Raw genomic sequence first — 23,396 nt, 5'->3', positions numbered from 1 at the left:
GAGGTTATCAATTCGTCTGTATTTTTTTTGAGTACCATCTTACACTAAATATTAGCAGCTCGGTCTTACGTTAGTATTATAAAATGTAATCATATAAGATAATTAAAAAGAAATGTTTGAAATATTCAAAGTCAATCAAATATTATACTGTATTAATTTTTGCAAAAGTCAGTGGTGTTCGTTATCAAACAATTCATGTTTCTTATTACTGGAAGGCTTCGTTACCTGCGGAGGCTCGTCCGCCCCTCGCTATACTGGTTTGTTGACGTTTTTTGTCGCATTCCGACAACAGCTGATCGGCACAACAAACCAACGCATGTGTTCATCTCTACGCAGCCCCATTGGCTCCCCTCAACCCCTATTTACATTGGAGTGCATTCAACTTAACTCTCGGAGCGAGTGAGATTTAATACTACTTACCTTTGGAAAATCTAAATAAAAATTGTACTAGATTACAAGACAAACTCAAAAAGTATTATAAATTCATCTTTTCTCTTCTACAGAACTATGAAAGCGTAATTTTATTAAACTACACTAATTCGCCTTTCGTTTCTTTTTCGTTTTAATGAATTTATTCGACCAGAAATTCATATAATTATCAATGAGATTTAAAAGTATCTATTTCTATTCGCCCCGGATTGATTAATAAAGGTCAAGGAAATAACATTTGCTTAATAATTGTGCAGGAATCGAAAATTTTAAATCAAGGAAACGAATTCTTGATTGAATCGCTACAAATATGTAAAACTGCTCGCATTTATGTACACAATAATATGGTCGTTAAATTAATCACCTCATTAATTAATATTAAAGACTGGTTGTAATTAATTCTAATAATTAGTGTATTTTTGGTAATCTTTAAACGGTCAGTTTATTTTTGCATTCCACGTAAACTTATTCGGCTAAATCATTATGATCATTATTATACTACACTTCCATGGAAAGATGTTTACTAGACTGCTTGAAAACCAAAAAGATCACGAGATATTTTTTTCAGGATAACTATGTGTCGTATATCTTGGTAAATATATATCTAGAAATTTATTCAAACATCTTGACGGCTCGTAACTTCGCACGAGTTTTCGCATATTTACTTTTCATTGCGTAAAAAGGTTAAATAAAAAATAGCGAAATAAAAAATGGCGGCAATATTCTTATTAGAAAAAAAAATTGTTATATTATAATCGATTGAGTTTAAAGAACAAAAAGTAAAACGTGCTTCGAATATTTTTATTGCCGTTATAGAACGTGATTGTTTCATGGACGTGATCTTTCTTAAAAATATCTGTCTTTTGAAATGTAAACATAGATGAAACGACCTTAAGTTATTATGAAAGTTTTTGTTGCCTTATCACTGTTACAAATACGATCGCATTGAACTGTACACAATTAACTTGTTCGAGTAATTAATATCATGTTGATACACTATTTTTATTTTATTATTTTTGGCAATTTAAACTTTTGATACTTCAACTAGATAAATGGACAACGAATCTAAATACGGTAGAAACTTTTGCTGTCTTTACTAATTTTTTAGTTAGTGTTTCCTGGGAGATAAAAAAACAGTATTGTTAAACAAGATGTAATTTTATGTATATTTTATTTTAATTGTAACTGACACGTGCATACATATACTAATAACATTAAAATATATAAATCCTCTTTAAATCATCCAGATTCCAGTCAACTTACAACTAACTACTACGGCCATCAATAAAAAAATATTATTAATTATATTATCATTATTGGAATTTTTCTATTGCCAGTTGTACGTGCTTATTTTATATTTAATACGTGCATATAAGAAATCAAACAATATATGAACCTAAAATAATCTATATTGTATATAACATTGTAATAGGCTTACACGCTTAGATTTTTTTTATCTTTGTCACGATTTTCACAATATCATATTGCTTTAGTCTTCATACTGTGTTGCATTATTGTGTTCATATCAATACCAATAATATATTTCACAAGAAAATAATATAATAGAACAACAGACAAGGTTGGCTATAGATCTAAATGTTTTTGCACTTTTGTGTTAATTTGTAGCTCTATCAGAGTTGCAAAACATGTAAAATATCGTATCTACGTCTTACTACTAATTTCACGTATTGTATTTATTGTCACTCAGTGGTTAATTACTTGACTTGCAATCTGCAGGTCTTGGGTTCGAATCCTGTCATGTCAATTCTTCTTTTGTTTTTCGATTAACATACGTACATTTATCCGAAGTTCTTACGGTGATGGGAAACATCGTGATGTAATCTGCACATTCTCTTAGAAGAGATTCAAAGATATTTGTGAAGTCAACTAACTTGCACTGGGTCAGCGTGGTTGACTATGGCCTTGTCAACTCTAACTTAGGGTAGTTCCTCAGTGGGAGTGTTATAGTACGAGTAACTGTTCGATAGTTTTTCAAATCGATTAGACTTATAAAAGAGGGTTGTCATACTCCAAAAGTATACACCTTTTAGATTTCTTCAGTTACCTAATACCACCGTATGAAATTGTGTAATCGTGTCAATTTAGAAAAAGTGATGCTCAGTAATTATAAAACAAATTAATAATTAATTAACACAACTTAATAAAATATGTCGTAATTAATTTTAAATAAAATAACGAGGTCATTATGTTAAGCATTTATTGTACGAAGTATATATTATTGCACATGGTCATTATTACAGTAATAGTAACATTTTAACACAACAACACAGCATTTAAATTATACCCAACTCAAAATAATAATTTTAAGCACCAATATCCTAGTAGTACCGAACTCCGTTCATGCAGTCGTAGGTTCGAATTCCCAGATTTAATTGTTATAGTAAACCGTATCCTAAGGACGAATTTCGTGTTTATTTGGACTGACTATAAGGAATGATAAGTTCAAAAATTGTCCACGCCATCTTTGATTTGGAAGCCGTTTGCGCGGATTTAAAAAAACAAGTTAATTAGTAGCCTATGTGTTCTAGACTATATTCTACATCTATGCCATATATGCTTTTCAGTGAGATTCATAAAACCGTTCCCGAGATATCTACAAACATCCATCCGTCCAAACATTCGCATTTATAATATTAGTAAGAAGTAACATATTCCAGTAATCTATACATTTAAATAAGGAACACATTACAGCATATCTCTAAACTTGATAAGTAATAATAGAATTAAAACGTTAATAATTCAATATTGTAGTTGCTAAGCAAAAATTTTGTTTTACTTGTATCGTTAACAAGTAAAGTTGTTAAAATACAATTAACTTTGTGTTGCAACTTTAAATCACAGCTGCACTTATTACCTTTTCGTGATTTTAATAACACGGTATTTATGTCAAGTGACGACAAAATGCTATTTTTTGTCTGTTATATCATGATAAAATATGGACTTTTCTCTTAATCTATTATACCTTTAGTATTAAAAGATTGCTGTGCATGCTTCTTACTAATATTATAAACGCGAATATTTGGATGGATGGATGAATTTCCAGTACGGCTGCATGGATCTCTCTGAAAGGCGTAGATATAGAACATAAAGCCTAGAAAAACGACAAAATATTAGTTGTCATGGGCGACAACTAGTATTTTGTATAAATCTTCGGCATAGCTGAGGATACATATTATGAAACAATATATATATTTTTTTTTCAAATGTATCTGCAACAGGTGTATTTTCGAAGTTATTTTATATTCTTACGCATAAATTAAACGTAAATTGTAATATTTTAGTGTTAATTGAATAGTCCTAATTAATTTCACGATGCTATTAATTTGTAGTGTAAAGTTGTAGGCAATGACTTGTCATAGCGCGAACAGTTGTGTGAACATAGTTATGTTATCCTTTATTATTATTATTAAGTGATTCAATAAAACATATGTAATTCGTTATGGACACGAGGAAATGTTTTTTTACTAATCCTTAGTTAAATTGTGAGTAAATAAACAAGGTTTAGTGCGTTTGCACCAGTAAGAATATTATATCAAAACTATCGAATATTTACATAATATTTTTTACCAGTATCAAAATGTGTGATATCAAATATGTATATTATCTGTATAATATTTATATACAGACTTGAGTAGTTGACCTTTATTTTGATTGCGACAAATATAGACTTATTACTTATATTGCAGCAGGGGTGCCCGTAGTCGCTACATATATGTACAGATACAAAGAAATATGTACAGTATAACTATGAACATGTATGTGTAAATAATCACGATGGATGATTGACCTTTTTGTCATCTTCCTCCGTCAATAAATAGTACTTAGGTTCCTAAGTTTGTTATAGGAATTTGTGATATACCTCTCGTTATTAGTTAAAATTAAAAATGTTTCCATGGATCGTAAGAATTGGAACTTTTCAATCGTTCGACCTAATTATCTAATAGATATGTGCGTAATTGTAACGAGGTCACGTTAATAGTGTTGCATAAGTGGGGTGCATCTGCTTGACATTTGAATCGACCCCGAATCCGAATAGAAACTGTGTCACGAATTATAGCCGGCGACCGGCTACCGGCGAGCGAGCACCGGCCGGCCGGCGGCGTCGGGCAGCCAGAGGAACGGTGCGTGTTGTGCAACGCTACGCCGCACTCCACCTCCATCCACTCTGCGCTCCACGTGCAAGCCGGCGCGCCCCGATGCCGGCCGTGAGCGCCCTCACCGCTCTCCGCTGGCCCTCGTTAGCCCTCGCGCCGATCTGGCCCGACTGCCATACCGCTCCGACTGCCGGCGAGCACCGGTCCCTCTCGCACTCCTGTCGGCCGCCGATCTCATTCTCTCCCTCGAAACAGCTGAGTATCAAAACAAAGAAGCGAGACGGACGGTCGGTGCTCCCGCTCGCCGGCCGGCCGGTGTCGCGACTCGCGCCGCACGCACGCCAGTTCTCGTCTGAACCGTGTCTATTGAGGTCGTTCGCTGCGAGCTAGCGCGTAAAGTTTGCTGCCGCGAAAGGATTTTCCTTTGTCCCGATCTTCGAGGACTTCGCCCTCGTATTATGTTTCCGCGCGAGAGCCGCGATCAGCCTCGGCCCATTGAAGAGCCGAACCTCATCCAGCGCAAGTCGCGTAGGAATTCTAGCAATATTCCAAAATTTTGTGACGGATATCCCGCGAAACGCGTTCGCCGGGCAATTTGAAATTTCTGTGTGAACTTGTGACAGAGATCTGTGTGGACGAGAGGACCGCTGTCAGTGTGCGTGCAGTGAAGTCGCGCCGAGCCCCCAGGACCGGCAGCGCCATGTCGACCGGCAAGAGACTCGCGAAGCGCTCCATCATCGGGACGCGCGTCGCCGCGCTCGCCGAGGACGGACTTTACTACTCGGGTATGATACAGGCAGTGAAAACGCCGGCGCCGTTTCCGGAGAATAACAACTGCATAAACCTGACCCCAAACACTCGGTACACCGTGCGCTTTGACGGCGGAAAGATGAGTCGTGAGTACCGCGACGCTGAGCTGATCGGGCCCGGCTTCCGCGGGTTGGTGGGCGTGCGGCTGCAGCCCGGCCAGCGAGTCTTTCTCACGCACAACGGCCGGGAGGTACGCGCGGACGTGCTTCGCCACGACTACCAGACCGACGAGCTCCGCGTTCAGGTTCACTCGCCCACTTCTGAGGTCAGTACAAATTTTATTACTGTTTAATATTAGTGACACTTAAATGATATATAAGAGGAGGAGGATTTTAACTCTATTTGAAACTCGCATAAGTCTTCAATGACTCGCGTACAACCCCAACATTCACAACAGAACCAAACTTATCAAGTGGTATCGTTCGATAAGGTGATTAGCTGTCGTTGGCAACGATGTTGACATTGGAAAAGTTTGCATGAAGACAAAGGCTGGTCGTGCGGGGCGCGCTGGTGACCCGCACTGCGCACGTGCAGCGTGGCTCACGGCCGGCTAGCAGCGCGTTGCACGACTATCGCACGATACCTTATCGCCCTTTGTTATTTAATTGTTCCAAGCATACTAAATCGAAATGTTAGTTTCATAAACAGTCAAAAGATGCACCTCCTACCTACCGCTTACACTATGATATATTATTTCCCGACTTATAGCGTCACTTTATAAAACTCGGTTTATCCCATATTTAACTAAAACAAGGAAGAAGATCGTATCAAAGAACGGTCGGCGTTGGGTAAATAACATGTTTTGTTTATGTGGATTACGTAAGCGCCGGCGAATTACACTTGTTTACCGGTATACAGTTAACCGCAGTGTCACGACAACTATGCACGACGTCACCGATACACGAGTATTTTCGAATTAACACCGTGTCGCACGTGAACGTTTATCGACTGTTTTGGCGTCATTCATAAAATTCGATTAGATAGTTTAAATATTGAAATACGATTAATAAGTAGCAAAAATAACCTAAGGATAAGTGACTTCTCATTCTGTATTCAAAATCACTTAGGACAAAAATAATTTAATAACACCCCCACAGATGTTGACACTGGAGATGATATAGCGCCCTTGTTAATTCATTCTCACGTTGGTTTTCTCACGGTCTTTGTTTTTTATACGTACGTGGAAAATTTAGTGCCGAGCCTACGTGTGCAGAAAGAGCACGCGCATTTGTCCTCCATGCCCGTCGCCCGTTGTCCGCGCGTCGTACGCGAGTAGATACTACGTGTGCTTGAAATTCGGTCACGCCGGCACCGTTACCACAAACAACTGTACATAATTGGATTAAGATTTTCCCCTGCGCTTACGCATGTCGACTTGGAATACTGTGTACACAAATATTCTTTGTCACATTTTTTCATAAAGAAATTGATTACATAATTACTAGTAAATAAAGCACGATTATAATAAAATTTTCTTGAAATGTCTCAAGTAAGGTTTGTTGGTGCTGTAATTTTTTGTCGACTCTACATCCTGGATTTTCGGTGCATCAGATTGTTTTTTAAGTTACATTCACGACGAAGTAAGTAAGCTCTTGGTTCCGGTCGTTGTGTTACCGGTTACAACAAGGCCGATTAGGACAACTTACTAAGGTTAATTTTATTCATCTAGTATCCGGGTTATATTTTGTAGGAAACGCAAAATTTTGATACATTTACAATTTTTAAATATCGTTTATACATCTCAATTAAAACCATTACGACACGTTGTTAAATATACCAACAGCTTATGGATCTGGATGGACTTAACTCTTCATAATTTTTAGTAGGTACTGTGAGAATCTTACCGCTGTCTCTGAATTAGGTTAAGCAATTATAATTAATATACCTCAGTTTATACATAAGGAAGACTAAAAACCCGACATTTTACGAGCAGAAACCGCAAACTGAAATGGGAACAACTACACCGTCATCGTTCAAAACTATTTTTAAAAAGTAACGTTACAAACATGTTTTTATTTTACAAATGCCGGCCGGCGCACGACCACTTCAACGTTATCATTCCAAATACAACACAAATTACTGTTTTAAGTGATAACTGATAATTGTCATTAGAATTCGATCATAAGACTGCGAGCCCCTTCGTCATATCATCTGTCAACTTTCGATTATTTGATAACATGTCGGTTGACCGTGACACGTTTTATAAAAATTACAATAAAAATGAAAAATGTAATGTTATCTGATTAAAATTAGTGAGCTCTAGGTCGTTCAAACACACTTGTCTCATGATAATAACGAAACTATTTACCTACTATACTAAAGATAAAGTCGTTTTCAAATGTCGTCGTTTTATAACGTAAATTAGTTCAAAAGCTCAGTGCAAACATAATACTGTTAGGAGTTAATATTTTTCGGGAAAATTTAACGAGGATGACCGTTCTACTCTGATCTGTATCCTAAAAGGCTGGACCTGTTTTGAACTATAGGATGTCGTGTTCCATATTTTCCCCAGTATTTTAGTTATAGTCTGGGTTTACAGTGTGAGGTTTACACATTGTGACGTCACGCCTCGGCCCACAGCCGACGCTCATACGGTGACGCCAATACGTTCTCTCATTCACGGCCGCATTGCAACTCGAAATATCATGTAATAATTATCACATACTCGCCCCACACATATTCAGATACTAGAACAAAATATTTCAGCGATGCATATTTAAATATATGCGTATTTTGTTTACTATCCCGGCATACGTATTACTATTTAAAAAAAAGCATAAAGGTCAATGCGCACATTGTTTACATTAATGGCGCTTGTGTCAGATAACTGGCGGCACAGATAGGCTATAGTTTACGTCACAGCTCGCTACGGCGCTAATAGCGCGCCGCTCGCCACTTGTCACTTGCATCAAAACAACTTAAGATAACATAATAACACTGTTTACACCCCGACACAAACTGCGTGTTATTGTTCATCTTTTAATGTGTTTTCATAGTTATTGCAAATAGATTATATTATACTGCGCAGCGATTTAATTTTCCTTTATTGCACAGAAAAGTACAATGTCTCCAATTGTGACGTGAGTGCATTTAGCAAAAAAGTGCAGCTGTAATAAAGTAACATATTCCGACCACAAAGATAATTAAAATTCAATCAAGATAAAATAATAAAGAAATATATTTTACAAATGTAGAGATCATAAATTTTCATTAAATGTTTTTCAAGCTCAAAGCAATAATCATGGCGTATAGTAGTCGGTAAATGGAATTGCATATAGGAAATTACGTCGGCCCCGGCCTTTTTGCGAGAAAATAATTATCTGTGGTGACGCGGTATTCCCCCGCGAGCGGCGAGTGAGGCGAGCAGCGTCACACGTAATTGCACTGAGCTCGACAAGTGACGGCAAAGCACTCGTTACGCGGAATCGCCTCAATCGAAACTGATTGGCTACGCCGCGCCTGACTCACACCGACCAAACTCGCTCTACGTTCTTTTTACGACCAAAACAAAGTTTACTGCCTACGTTAGATCAGCGCACTATTAATATACAACTAGCTCCCAATAATACGATTTTTTTATCAATAGTTGTCAATAATAGTGCTTCAATGTGCATAAATCATCAACCATATATCATGACCTTATCGAATACCTGAGTAAATTATAGTATTCCTACGTTGAAAAGGCTTTTTCCCCCAACATACAAAGCGTTCGGAGTTATCTCCAAGCACGCGAAATTCAAAAAATATTTTGTTATTTTCTGACTAACTACTTATTCTTATTTAAGAGTGTAGTATTGCTTTCTAAAATGTTCACGGTTAGTATTCACAACGTAACATTCATTTTCTGACATCTCATACCTCATAATTCTACGGACTATAAAGCAAATTTATCTTCGAACCAAATAAAAAAAAATCTTGCTAACAGTTAATTTCAAAGCAAAAAACCTAATTACTATCGCGCTTTCGTTATTAAATTGATGAATAAAAGCTACTTCCGTTCATTATAGCCTGATAATGTCAGGGCAGAGAGATATAAAAATAAAGAACGTTGCGACGACTGCGCGGCCGAGAAATAAGGACGCCGGCCGGTCCGGAACAGTGTAACGGTATACATTACAAAATCGCCTCAAGAATTATTTTCACGTGCGCGGCGCGACGGGACCGTTAGCCCGCGAAGCCCATCAACCAAGCTCCATCGCCTTACCGCCTCAGCGTCGCCTCGCCGCGCTAAGTAGAACAACCGCTAATGTCCAGATTGCCTCGCTTCCCAGAATTGCCGGCAGAAGCAGTCAATATCTTACACTGATGACCGTGCATTGAGGCAGGTCCATTATGCCACTACCACTTCAATTTAAATCTTGTAATTACATTTTGAATTTCAAATTGTCAAATGAAAATAAAGTTTCTATTAAAAGTCAGAATCAAAAAGAGAGAAATAAATTTTCATTAACAAAGTTACAATATATTCAATTAATATTAACAAAAAATGTAGCATTTATAGAACATGTTGTGGTCGAATCATTTTAATACTTTAATGACTCTACATTTTTGACATTGCTGACGTATTTTTACGATTGCCTTGCTTTTTCTGTGTACTAAAAGACGACTCAGAAGTAGACGCATTACAAATTATTGTTGTAATGTAACGTAGTCAAAGAACCTATTGCTCGCCGTTCGAAGTAGGCTATCTTCGAGTTACGTAAACATTGTGATTTCCCTGCATTTGCAACCGCGCCTTTCGTTCGCTGAGGTCGCAGCAAGCGCGGGCGCGGTGCGGCACGGTGCGGTGCGGTGCGGGCGCAGTGCGGCGTGAGTGTGAAAGTGCCTCGCCACGCGGCCATGTACCGTTTCAGATTCACTCACTCACTTTTACACAATACATTGTTCCGACCTTTACAACCTGACTTTGTTTTAGACATAACAAACGCAGCTTAGTGGTATTCGCAAAGAATTTGAAATATTGAGTTTGAGTTCTTGCGTAATTTGTTGTATTCGTTGCATGGCAGTTGAGCTTCGGCCACTCTTGCGTCACCCTACTGTTTCCCAAGATTATCAAAACAGATATAAAAATCTTGAAAATTTCTAAACAAATGTTTTTATGCTAAGGCAATATCCCTAGTTGTTTCCAGGGTCGTTGTCTTTAAAATGTTGTATTATTGATAAAAAAAATCTAGCGCGTGCTCTGAACACGAAGTGTCGTGAACAATTGTAAGTGATAATTATATTCTTTGTAATGAATATCGCATTTGTTACTTGACGGGGAAAGTATTTATGATTTAAAAGCGAATGTATGCGTTTTACAATTATTTCCACTCCACTTACTTCGCATGGCTCTCTCTTATTACGTCTCTTTTACTATTAGAATCTCTCAAAAAACGTTGAATTGTAACGAGATTTTAGAAAAATTACAATATGACATCTGTCAGTTCAGTTTTATATAGAAACTAGCTGTCGCCCGCGACTCCGTCCGCGAATTAAATAAAAAACTTAATTAGTAGCCTATGTGCTCTTCTAGACTATGTTCTATATATATATGCCAAATTTCATCGAAATCCGTTCAGTCTCGATCAAACATCCATCCATGCATCTAAACATTCGCATTTATAATATTAGTAAGACGTTAAATCCGGCTGTGCTTCAAATGACTTTGAACTTTAAATGACATCGCTACCGTCAACATTAAAGCCCATTGGAATGTAATTTACAAGTTTCCCCTTCGATAATTTCAAGTCGTACGTGATGTTTTTGCCGATGTGAACGCAAACGGAACCGGGGTCCAGCGCGGCGAGGCGGTCAGACAAACCATGGGAAGAGAAATCGCTTGCTTACATTTAATACCTCGCGCGTGTTACCACGTTATAATTATTCACCATAAGACAGTTCTGAGATATCAATTGTTTACTTTTTGTCGATAATTGCGAAAAGTAACAAAAAAATTATAAACACGCTTTGTAAGGAATGATACTACATTTTGCTTATAAAATAAGCTAGTAATTAATGTAGTCACTCTGACTTAATATTCCATCAGTAAACTGGTAATGTCACTCTTAGTTTCCTCTAAGATTTGACTCTATTAAAAATGATATGTGAAAATGGAGACACAAGACTGGCTCAGCACTATCACATTGGGTTATAATAAAATAATAAATAAATCATCTGTTTCTTTCACGGCTTTTCTTCCAAGTTGGCTAACCTGAATCATTTCTTTAAAGTTTAAAATGAACGCCTTAGTAAGCTGTGTAACTTTCTTACGTTGATTTCGTAAGGCAAAGTTCGGCCGTTGCCGGTGCTCAATGACATAGTTTCTATATAAATCAAGGTTGATAAGATAAAACTATGTAGTGGACGGTTTGCGTGTCAGTATGAGACGCCAACAGCTCAGAGCTCGCGACCGAGGGTCGAGATAACAACTGTTAGTAGAACAAGAACAACACAGACGCAACCGGTGCGGCGACTGGATTATAGTTAAGCAATTACTTTGATATAGTACGATTGAGCAATACTTACCTTTAACTTTTTGTTGGTCATAAACTTTCCCTCTTAATGCGGGTAAAACCAACAATTTTTGGACTTAATTTGTTTCGAAAGTAAGATAAAATCACGTTAAATTTCTTCTCCAACTTTAATATATTTTTTATAAGTCACTTGATCATTTGCTCTTGTTAATAGAATATGAAATAAATTGTGTTTTCAAGCTAGGCAATGCGTCCCCATTGTTGTACGAAATGCGGCTTGCTTAATTTATTCGACCCACATTCAGCACCGAAACGGCGAGATGATTGACCATTTTAATGATGTCAGACAACCGTTGCAAATTACAAACTTCACATCTATGTTACTTTGTACCGCCTTGTCGGCTTCTTATCTCCCCTGTAAATTGCAAACATGATCTTAATTTTAATTATTACATAACAATGTCAAATGAAATGCAATATTTATATTTAAACACCAAATGTGTCGAAACCACTGATTGTTTAATTATGTTCATAAAGGTGATTATTTTCAGCGAACTGTCCTCGAAGTCCGCAGAAACGACAAGGCCAGCCCTTTGTGGGTGACCTCATTGCACTCACCTTGGAATAGTTTTATGAATTGTATACGTAGAGCACTGCTCTTTGAATATTTTGCGAGAGGAGAGATAAAATAGTTTATTCGTAAAGCATTTATTTATGATGTTGAATAAAGAACATTAATGAGATAATGTATCCCGGTATTGTGGATGTTTCATCCGGGCGTCTGGAATGGAACTTGAACGTTGAGTCAGCAACGCAAAATAACTCGTTTTTAGGTTCCGATTTAACAGTAACGCACCAGAACCGTTAGCACGTGGGCGGATGTCGCCATAGCCGCTTACGAGTATTTCGGTAACCTCGCCGAGTCGGATCGTGTGTAACTTCTTTTTAATTATCGACCTTGATCTTTTAAAAGTTGTTTTGAAGCCAAAATGTATTGGATGGAAACTAGCGAACTATTCAGAAACTACAAATCTATAGTAATTTCGTGTGTAACATTGAAAAACCATTACTAACTTTGAATAATGCGAAGATGTAAGTTATAACAACAAGGTGCGGCGGCGCGGTGGGGAGCGAGGCTGTGAGGCGCGGGGGGGAGGCGCCGGCACGCTGACCCACTGACCCAGTATTTCTGATATTGAACCGGTGACGACGCATCACCCGCATTCGAAACCCGGCCTCCACTTGCGTTTTCCTTTTTCGTGACACGAAAACATCGGCCCGACTCACCGATTCTGATTTTTGGCCGCATCAGCGAGTTAATGATGTTACAATTCGACTTAATTAATTTTGAATAAATTATTCGTAGCTCGACTACAAATAATTTAGAAATGTCTCTTTTTCTATGTTCTATATTGTTTTCGAATCACATAATAGTCCATATGATCAAAAGCCTTCATTACAATATACTGATGAAGCAGCTGAAAGCTTCACTACCTTGACACATACTTAGAGACAGAAACAGTTTGCAAGGCACATAATGTAATATGTTAATCATAAATACACTTAAGCAATGTCAATGCTAGTTACGCGCTAGTCATAAACACATCGTCGCCAGCAGGTCAACAGAGTAACGGTTCTATTCGCCGTGCATGTGTTACGTTCGCGCAGTGAACAGGTTCCCTATATCCGTTATCACAGAAGAGGGAGGGGAGCGGGCGCGGCGGGACAGTCCGTTTTTGGGTCAGGCTGGGTCGCGACGCCTGCGTGCTCGCCGCCCGACCTCTCGATCGTATTTAACGCTATTTCGATATCCAAGAATAGAGAGGCGACCGCGCTCGTTGGCATCCCAAGGTGAAACGCTCACTTTTCTAAGCGTCGCACGTAAACGATGAGATTATGGCATCGAGTCGAATCGCGTGTCGAAACAACGGCCACGTCCTTGCGCAGATTTCTCGTTTAATTGCGTAACGCACTATGCGAGATTTGAGGAAAGCTCGTCGAAAGCGGCCAGGCGCGGCGGGGCGCGTCGCCCCAGCTACGGCAGGGCGGCAAATACTTCCCGTGACGTCACCGCGGTGTCTCACCCACGCGCAACGACGTGACGCTCCCGCCAGCGAGTCGTGACGTCGATTCCGAAATTGCCATTCCTCTACGTTATGACGTCATTTCGATCGGTTCTCATCGTTCGGCGTTGAAACGTCAACGGAGCCTTACAACCGTGATAAATAAATCGTTCGCGGCCTAGTCTTGCATCACCATCGACTTCGCTGCGCAACGATCACTTCCTTACAGCGACAGCCGCTGACCTACATACGCTAATGAATATATTGTACCATGAAATATACAACGTTTTTTAATAAGTCATTTATTATTTTACTTTTGGGAAAAAAATTATCAACTTCGTAAATTCGAGACGTGTCGTATCGTATGCAATCGATTTGCAAAAAGTTTAATAGGGCAAACGCGGGCCGCGTCAAGGATCACGACCCGTTCGCGCCGTGTCAGCGCCAAGTAGGCCTGCACTATCTTTATTGATCTAGAGACCTAGATCCTAAGTTCATTACCTAACGCATTTATTAAAGTATTTTAATTTACCAGATAACAATCAGGTCCTTTGTTGTACAAAACCGTAATGGCCAGCTGAGTCTTTCGTTGTTTAATTTAGCAATACGAGATCATGCTTTTTCTCCGTAACTGACTAATGAAATGTTCGCTTCGAAGGAGAACGGTGGCGATAAAAACGCTCGATGCATTTTGTCTTGCAGAGAATGTGGGTCAGGGATTTTTGGGGCAAGGTTGGCTGCAAGTGGTGCGGTGTGGCGGGACGGCGGCGCTGCGGGCGGAGTGGCGAGCGCCCGCGCTGGTTCGCGTGCCCGCTGCCACTGCATCCGCTTTGCAACCGGCGCTCGTATTCACAAATCTCACAAGGCCGTGCCGATCGATCGCTCAGCCTAACCGTACACATCCGATTAGAATCGCAAATCCACCGATTGAGAACACTGATTTTGCCAAGCTGAACGTGACTTGACCATTATAAATAATTCACACTTAAGCCATTTTAAAGGCATTCAATGTTAGAACCGTTCGCTACTTTTTTATCTCCTACGTATCATTATTTAATGATACGTAGGAGATTTTCTTTCCATCTATTTATGTGACTGGTATATTAAAATAGTAATACTAATAGTTTAATTTCATACTAAGAAATACAAGTGAAGATTTTATTTATTTTTTATACGCATTTGTTTTCAACATAAGCCAACGAATTGTAATCATCACTTCTTTAATGAAAGAAATTTAATTACTTACAAATATAAATAAAATTCGTTGACTTTCAGGAAAAAATATATATTAAGATTATACAATTTTCATTGATTAAGCAATCTTAAATATTATTGAATGTCATTTCAAAATCCTTGACTTTGATAATGATAAATTTAATCAAAAAAATTTTAATTGAGATATTGAACTTTTAGTATAAACTCTAATTAATAAATACGTTAATTTATTAAATGCTTTTTTTGTAGTAATGGGATTTCAATAACTTTTTACTTATGTTTCAATAAATGTAAAAAAATATCGCATCTATCTGTATCCTGGATAAAACCTAAACTTTAAGTATTTATTTCAAACTAAGACTATTTTAAATCTGTTTTAGATTACTATTAATTAAATTTAGACCATTTTAGTCTTCAACCATTTTAAAGTTAAATTATTTTATTATTATAATATATTTACGTGAAAAAACAGGTATCAAAAGATTAAGATACAAGTAGATAATGGCGGCTCGGCGGACAAAATTGGCATCGTTAAAATGTCGATAGTTAGCGTGGTGGGGTCCTAGTGCAACTATTGACCTATTTGCCGTAACCAATACACGAACGCCCATTGCCAGTCGAATTGGTTATGCATGCGTGTCTTTGTAACTTCTATTGCTGCATCGCAGAGTCCGACTGCAGCCTGGATTTAAATGTTTACAAATACTAGACATCAAGTATTAGATTTGTTTGGTTCTTTCCGTTTCCATGCACTTATTTACAGTTCTCAAGCCATTAATTACAGTCAGTTTTTCCTATCTACGTTTTCAAATAAAGACTTTATTATATACTAGTTGGCGTCAGCTACTCCATCCGCACGAAAATAAAAAAAACTTAATTAGCAGCCTATGTATACTTTCAGGCTATGTTTTACATCAGCACTAAAATTTAGTGAGATCCATGCAGCCGTTCTGGAGATATCTTCAAACACTCATCCATCCATCCATCCATCTAAACATTCGCATTTACAATATTAGTAAGATTGAAATAATTAATCGATACTCAAATTACCGTAGTACAACCAAAATCCATGTGATTAACATGGATTTTATCTATTTACATACTTTGTGAGATAACATTTTGTTGCTTTATATTTAACAGTGGTTTATTTTTATCTTCTAGGCAAAAGTCAATTATTACAGACAAAAGTCGCTCTCAGCAACGTTATCGGTCGTCTTATTCTGATATCAAGTGCATTGTTTTCAATATAAAGGCATAAGTGCATCGCCCTATCAAATAGTTGGATTAAGATTACGCATCATAAATTCCATTCAAATAAAGAATTTGAAAGTTATTTGCTGGAATGCATGCTGTCCGATTTAGACCACTTGCAAATAGGCTTAAATGATTTTGGCGAATGAAGCGTGTCATAGTCTGTCAATTTTATTGGGTTTAAAATGTTCTACTTATTGTTTTACTGCCTGGATATCTACTGCAATTGCTACATAGATCGTCCTTGTCTTCATTAAGCAGAATCCCGCAACCTTGACCAGATTATTTCTTGTGGGAGGTCAACCTACGCTGTGTTTACGTGCAATTGTATCAAATCAACTTCACGTGGTACCTGGGCGTAATCTTATGTATAGAAAGGGCATTAAGCTGGTGGTTTTGCTACATGAGGAAACTCTGTGCGGGTTACAAGATACATAATGTGGTAATCGCTTTTACTACGTTTCACACCTCTGGCGTCCGAAGAAATGTACAAAAGATCTTACAACGAACTCAAATGCCACGTGTAACTTTTTCTTTATGTATTTTTATCATAATGAACGTAATGAAATAAAGCAATTGTAAAATCTTAAAATATGTTGAATCTGTCATAAAAATGTGCATTCTTTGTTCAAGACATCGAAACAAAGAGATAATTTAGAGTCAAGATATATTAAATTTATAACTTTTTGCATGTAACATTTAAATGGAAACAAAGTTCAGAAAAAAACATTGCTCATCGCTGTATTGCGTTTGAATATTTCTTTTACTTTGCATATTTTATTTTCCGGGGTTTGTAAAAAAGATAATGGAAACTACATATAGTCCAGTCGGTGTTTTTTTTTTTAACTTAATGGTTTTATTTCTAACAGTAATATACAAGTGTTTTATTGTTATTACTAAAAATACATATGTTGTTTAAGTTCAAATACAAAATAATATTATATTATAATCACAATCAATGAGATTTGAACTACCTCAGTCTTAAAGACCCTTATAACCAGAAAAAAGTTATATACATACTCTCCAAGGTTAATTTTTTTCAAATATCTATACGTAAAAGATCTTGTTCTATAAATCAAAAATGATGGCAATGACATTGTCCCACAATATTGCAACATGAAGTAATGCGACATTAAACTAGTCGTTACATAATTAGTTGCAAGCAAAGGTTAGTGTTGTAATGCATTGAATTACAAGTAATTGATTGGGTTATACTGATCTAATGGTATAATAACTGCGTAGTATTTGTCGATTATCGTGTCAAAGTCATTCGACAACTTTCACTGGTGTGGCGGCCAAGTTTCGCCAGCGAATGGTGCGGTTGTGCAACAGTTGTCACTTTTTACATAACAACTTGACAACGGCGGACGTTGTTGAATCCGTAAGGAAGCTGAGGCTACTTATAATATTTGTAACTAAACTATCTCTATATATTTTTAAATCTACGACAATTTTTTGAAATTTGAATTTAAAAAAAAAAACTTAATAATTCAACCTACTGTGTTATATTGTGCAATCTATGGTAAATAATCGTAAAACAATATTAAATATTATAATATTTTATTGATATTCGGTACAATTAAATACGAAATACTTGTTATGGTATGCGCAATTTGTTGTCTAGTTATAAAAATATTGATAGGGGCCATACGCGATTTCTTCATTAACACCTTTATCTCGCGACCCTGTCTCGTTGTCAATATTATCTTCCGCTCTGCGCAATGCACAAGGCCGTGCATATTTATTAGCAATCTGCAAGAACACGTAATGGCCTTTAAAAGACATAGGTATGCATAATGTTTACTCATTAGAAACACTTTCATTGTTCCGGCGAGCGAGGCACCGCCACCGCCTCCGTGCACCGAATCGCGTAAAAGTGAAAGTAACCATGATGTGATCGGCGCACGTTCACTCGCCGGCGAAACCCATGCGCGCCCCGGAGACGATTGCTGCCGTTTCTAAAGCCTCTCCATTACTGGCCAAGTAAAAACCAGATTTGAGACATACATACAATCGACATCAAACAAAACCTGGCAAAGAGTTCTCGAATAATCTGTAGAATGCATTAATGGTATTTCGTACTTTTACAGCATTACTTGGAAAATTATCTGTAATATTGTGTAAATCTACTAGTTGTTAATTTTTGACAAAATGATCAGTACTTCAATGATGTACAATTAATAAATACAATAGCATAAAGAAAAAGAAAGGTTTGAAAATGATTTAATCGGCTTTGACTTTGGAACTTTTCATTTTTTTTCTATAGTTTCCAATTATGTTACCTAATCTAAGTTAAATCGAGTTCTTTATTGACCGAGTTAGATCTACCTGTATAGATCACAGATTGCTTTTATGTTAAAAGTAATTGAAGTATATCGACAATCAAAACGATCGCGAATCGGTACGAATTATCATTTAGCTCTGGTCCACTGTGCTCGAAACTAGGTCGCCCGCTCGCACTGAGACCATGTTTGACAGAATATTGCAATGTTGCCAGCTTCATGCCGTGTCTCGAAAGTCAAATAAAATTTCTTAAGACTCGAGTCAGTAATTTGTTTCAATTTTAGTGTTATGTAAAACATTTGAAATTCGTAAAAATTAAGAATAATATTTATTACTTTGTATGCTTCATCAAATGTTGGTATTATTTTTAAAAGATTATTGATTACTTTGTTTTTAATAATGTGTTGTTTAAACTCGACCTTAAAATATTTCACGCACAACTGAGGTCAAGGGAAACTGTCCATTGGAATCGAGACCGTAGCCCGATGTTGTTAGCCACTGGTGACGTATCATGAGTGAAACGTCGTTGTAAACCATTTATGGTATGCGCGCTCGGCTATATTATGTCAATCACGCAATCACTGGCGTAGAAGGAAGCCTGAGACGAAAACGCAGCCAATGTCAAACGAGCGAGGCCCATTGCATGCTGCACATGGCAACCGCGACCGTAATGGCAATTGTCATTGTTAACAACCGCTGTCATTTCCTTAGATGTACAGTTATATGCGCTCGTTAAAAATGCGTTTTATGGTAGTTTTAAGTTTTTCTGAAAGTATGTAGCTTTAAACTGATTTTACAAGATCTTGACTTACAAAAATAAATTTAAAGTAATTGCTAGGCATAAAAAATCCATAAAATAGTTAACATGAAGGCATATATAGGCTGAGTAGGGCAGCGGTGCACGAAGCGAAGTTTGTGACACGGAACGCATCTCGGCCCAGTTGCAGCGCTAGGTCATGACGTCACATGCACGGACCGCGCGAAGGTCGCCCATATCGATCTCACACACCCGCTCGCACCGGCCGGCTTGCATAACCTCACATGACGCATGTACAATACACTAATTGCATAATCATAGTTGCAACTATTTAATACGTACTTTAACTCGTTTCTTGTAATTCAGATTCCATCTTCCGCTTACGTAATTACGAAAGCTGTTTACTCTAGAATATTATAATAGTTAAAAAAGTAAATCGGACTAACCAGATTATATGAATGGATGTGTAGGAAGCAACATGTGTCAAATGGAAATCCATAATCGTGGCCTGTTCCTTTGGTTACGAGCGTGACTTCCTTATTCAGTTTTACGCTGCATCATACATTTTTTAATGTTAATTATTGAATGAATCTGGTGTTTTGGTCTACCTCATACTAGCAAATTAGAACCACACAAATGTATAATATTCGTGTGTATTTATGTATTTATTTTATTCGTAGGCGCCAATAGAACTGAAGAAGAGACTGGAGGAGATAAGACTGCTGGAGTCGCGTAAGTCGGCGCGGCTGGCGGACGTCGACACAGACTTCGCGCGGCTGGCTGACATGGCCGGCGACCGCCGCCGCGCCTCCGCCAACATCGAAGTGCCTACACATCACATGCAAGGGTAAGCACTTTATTTAATTTTATTTTATATTTCATTTCAATCCATTGCCAAATTAAGTAAATTCGGGGAACGTCAAATTAACTACATGGCCGCCATTACGCTATATCTTTTTTCAATTGTGATTTCAGTTATTTTGGGAAAATGCACTGCTATTATTAATGTATACGTGCAATATAAAGTGGTTTCATTTTTTTTTAAGAATTTATGAGTTTTAGCGAAAAATATTTGCTTATGGTACATTCGGCTTTCGATTGGAATCAAATGTTGTCGATGGATCTTACATGCTAATTGAAAGATCTTTGCATTTGCATTTCGAAAGGTGGAACGTTTGATATTTCCACTTCATTGAATATATAGTGTTATATACGTAAGATAAATTTAACAGCCGGCTTAACTACGAACTGGCCTACACTTATAAGCATCTCGCTTTAGGCGTGTCTCAAACCAAATACATATTATGTATGAGAGAGGCACACAGGTTATTTCGCTTTATATCAGCCCTTGTTTATTATGAAACGTTAATAAAATTTACCTAAGAGACGATAACAGCCAAATGAATAACAAATTAACACTACGATGAAACAATAACGATTTGATAGTACCAAATATAGGTCGTGTGGTGTGGCCCTAGTGTGCATCGGTCGTGTAGAGCCGGGCGCGGGCGAGCGTTGCGAAATCAGCGGCGAACGTTAGAAACTGGATGGAAGTGTTACCGCGGAGTACGGGCGTGTCCTTGTCACACTTGCCTACATTCAGCGCCCGCCGCGCCCCGCACCCCGCGCCGCGCCTCCGCGGCCCCACAGGCCCCCGCCACACACTCACAATGCAATGCAATACCACAACGATTAGAAAATTCCAATACATACTATTTGATACTATCATTTATATTACAAGTATATTATCATCTGCGCGTATATCTCATAGACAACAGTGTACAAAAGTTTACTTTCTTAATGTATACTCTGTTATACCATTGTAACCGGAACAAACAGCATTGGCTGTAGGTAGCGACGTGCCTCTACCCGCCGTCGTCGTCGTCTCTGAGGTTTCACTTTTAATCGTGACGGTGGTGAGAGGTGAGACCTCTACTTCTCGGTCCGAATTTCACAACCGTTGCCGAAACGCACGCCCCCTACTACACAAAGCATCGATATAGTCATCTATACACGTAATTATCTTTAGCACAGGCAGATTCAACAGTATCAGACTGTAAAAATCATACATATCCGGTTCCATACAACTTCATATTCATTATAGTGTAAACACACAAGGAAGAATAAATTAAAGGTTGTTATATTATAATATATGTTTATTAAATCGACCAATGTTGTAACGAGCTTGCAATAAACCTGTTCCTATAAAGCGCTCAGAATGTAAGATACCTATTAGTCGCTTTGAAGTTGAACCTTTTGCTAGTGGCGAAGAATTTCGAAATACTATCTATTCCATTATAGTTAAACTTTTTTAAATCTAATACCGCTCCATCACAACCATGTGTGAATCACTCTTGAGCTGTCTTGAGTTGAGTGGATATAAAGGGAACTTTGCCTGCAATAGGCAGTGTCAACCCCCCCTACTAGGTTTTGTATACTTCAAAAACGAGGTAAAGCAGGCGCGCAACTTGGTTCCAACGTTGCTTCTCGATACTTATTTTAGTTGCATTAATTCTAGCTTGATTTATTTAATAATACCTAATAATATATGGTCAATGCGTGGGCGAAAGAAGCCAGAGCGAAAAGTTACCCGTGCGACATGACAGCAGCTTGCATAGAAACTTGCTGTCCAATAGTTAATAATTATAATGGGCTAGTGATTTGGTCAACAGGCACTGTAGCTAATGTGTGCCCTTATAGCGTAGTTACACTAATTAGCTATTCGATTTATAGCTAAATTTAGACTCGATTTCCAATGTGAAGCACCAGCGTTAGCCGCTACTTTCGATGCAATTCAAAAGAATTCGTGATTGGATCGGAATTTTGCAATCCCGCCGAACTTCGGTAAAGTGAAAGCTCACAATGAAGTCTTAGTTTTTTTCTCAACACTATCGACATTGTCGACAATAGATATAATAACGATAAATTGAATGTACAAAGTATTATTGTTCGTAGAATTGTGAGGCTATTGTTAAGATCAGAATTGCTAAAATTTGTAATAAAAATTATATCCAACTTTTAAGGATCATATTTAATCCGTTAAAGTTTTGACATGTCAATATGTATCCTTAAGTAAATTTATGAAGAATTTAAATAATTCACTCGATAAATCTTGTGTGCTCTTAACTATTAATTGGTGGGCTTAGCTTCCCACTAAATATCCCCATTTAACAATATATGATGACGTTGGCACGCTTAAAACACGAATCAACGAAATTCAAAGATGGCGTCGCGTTTGCCTGGTACTTGGCGCGGCCGCCATGACACACTGACCTACTTTAAAAATGGAACGACACACTAGAAAAGTGCCGCATACAACGATGTCTGTGAATACCGTATCGAAAATACAAATTATATCATCTTATTATCTTGATACATTATTAGGTGTTTGTAAGAAATAGTTGACAAGTCCTTTAATGATGGAAATTAATTCAATCATTGTTTCAAATCTGGTATATTGCTGCGACGTCCTCGCACAGGTAGCTCAGTGGGCCAGTAGGACGGTACTACAGCCCGCATTTTGATGTCGCAACACTGCAACTCTGTAACTGTTTATCGTTTCGTCGTTCTCTGTTTGGATCCTACTGGGACTGTAATATATTGTAATATTATTGAAAATATACACCTCATTGAATTGATTGGGACAAGTTGCGCCTAAATAGCGTGCCGTATATTAAATAGACATTTCAGTGTCATGGGCAAAGAGTACGTAGACTTATTGAGGACAGAAAATTAGTATTGCATTCTTGAGCAACACACTTCAACTCATATGTGATTAAACATTCATGTTGATGTTAACTCTGTTATAGTTTGATATGAAGGTGAGTTACATTAAATATTTCGCGTGCGTTTGCGCAACGTACAAAGAGAATGCGGGGCAACGGTTGTTGGTAGGAGGGGAGAGGGGCACTTTCTCGTCAAGTACACGTTTGCTTTCGTCGGTGTGCGACATCAGAAGGCCCGTTATCTCATTTGGCAGGTGCCGGTATGCAGGCTTCGTTTAGAGAAAGTGTTACAA

General features: G+C 37.8%; 1 protein-coding gene across 1 annotated transcript in view; it reads left to right on the top strand.

Moving 5' to 3' along the window:
- The first annotated feature begins 4,905 nt into the window (after positions 1–4,905).
- Positions 4,906–23,396, top strand: part of Glut4EF (Glucose transporter 4 enhancer factor) — a 49,236-nt gene continuing 30,745 nt past the window's right edge. Inside the window, exons 1-2 of the mRNA XM_013311638.1 lie at positions 4,906–5,619; positions 20,059–20,225. Of these exons, the coding sequence (XP_013167092.1) occupies positions 5,245–5,619; positions 20,059–20,225 (542 nt within the window). The 5' untranslated portion in view covers positions 4,906–5,244. The remainder of the gene's footprint in view (positions 5,620–20,058; positions 20,226–23,396) is intronic.

Source organism: Papilio xuthus, unplaced genomic scaffold, assembly GCF_000836235.2.
Source record: "Papilio xuthus unplaced genomic scaffold, Pxut_1.1 DF827680.1, whole genome shotgun sequence".
NCBI classification, from domain to species: Eukaryota; Metazoa; Arthropoda; class Insecta; order Lepidoptera; family Papilionidae; genus Papilio; species Papilio xuthus.
The sequence above is the reverse complement of the archived record's forward strand: the minus strand, read 5'-3'. Positions and strand labels throughout refer to the sequence as shown.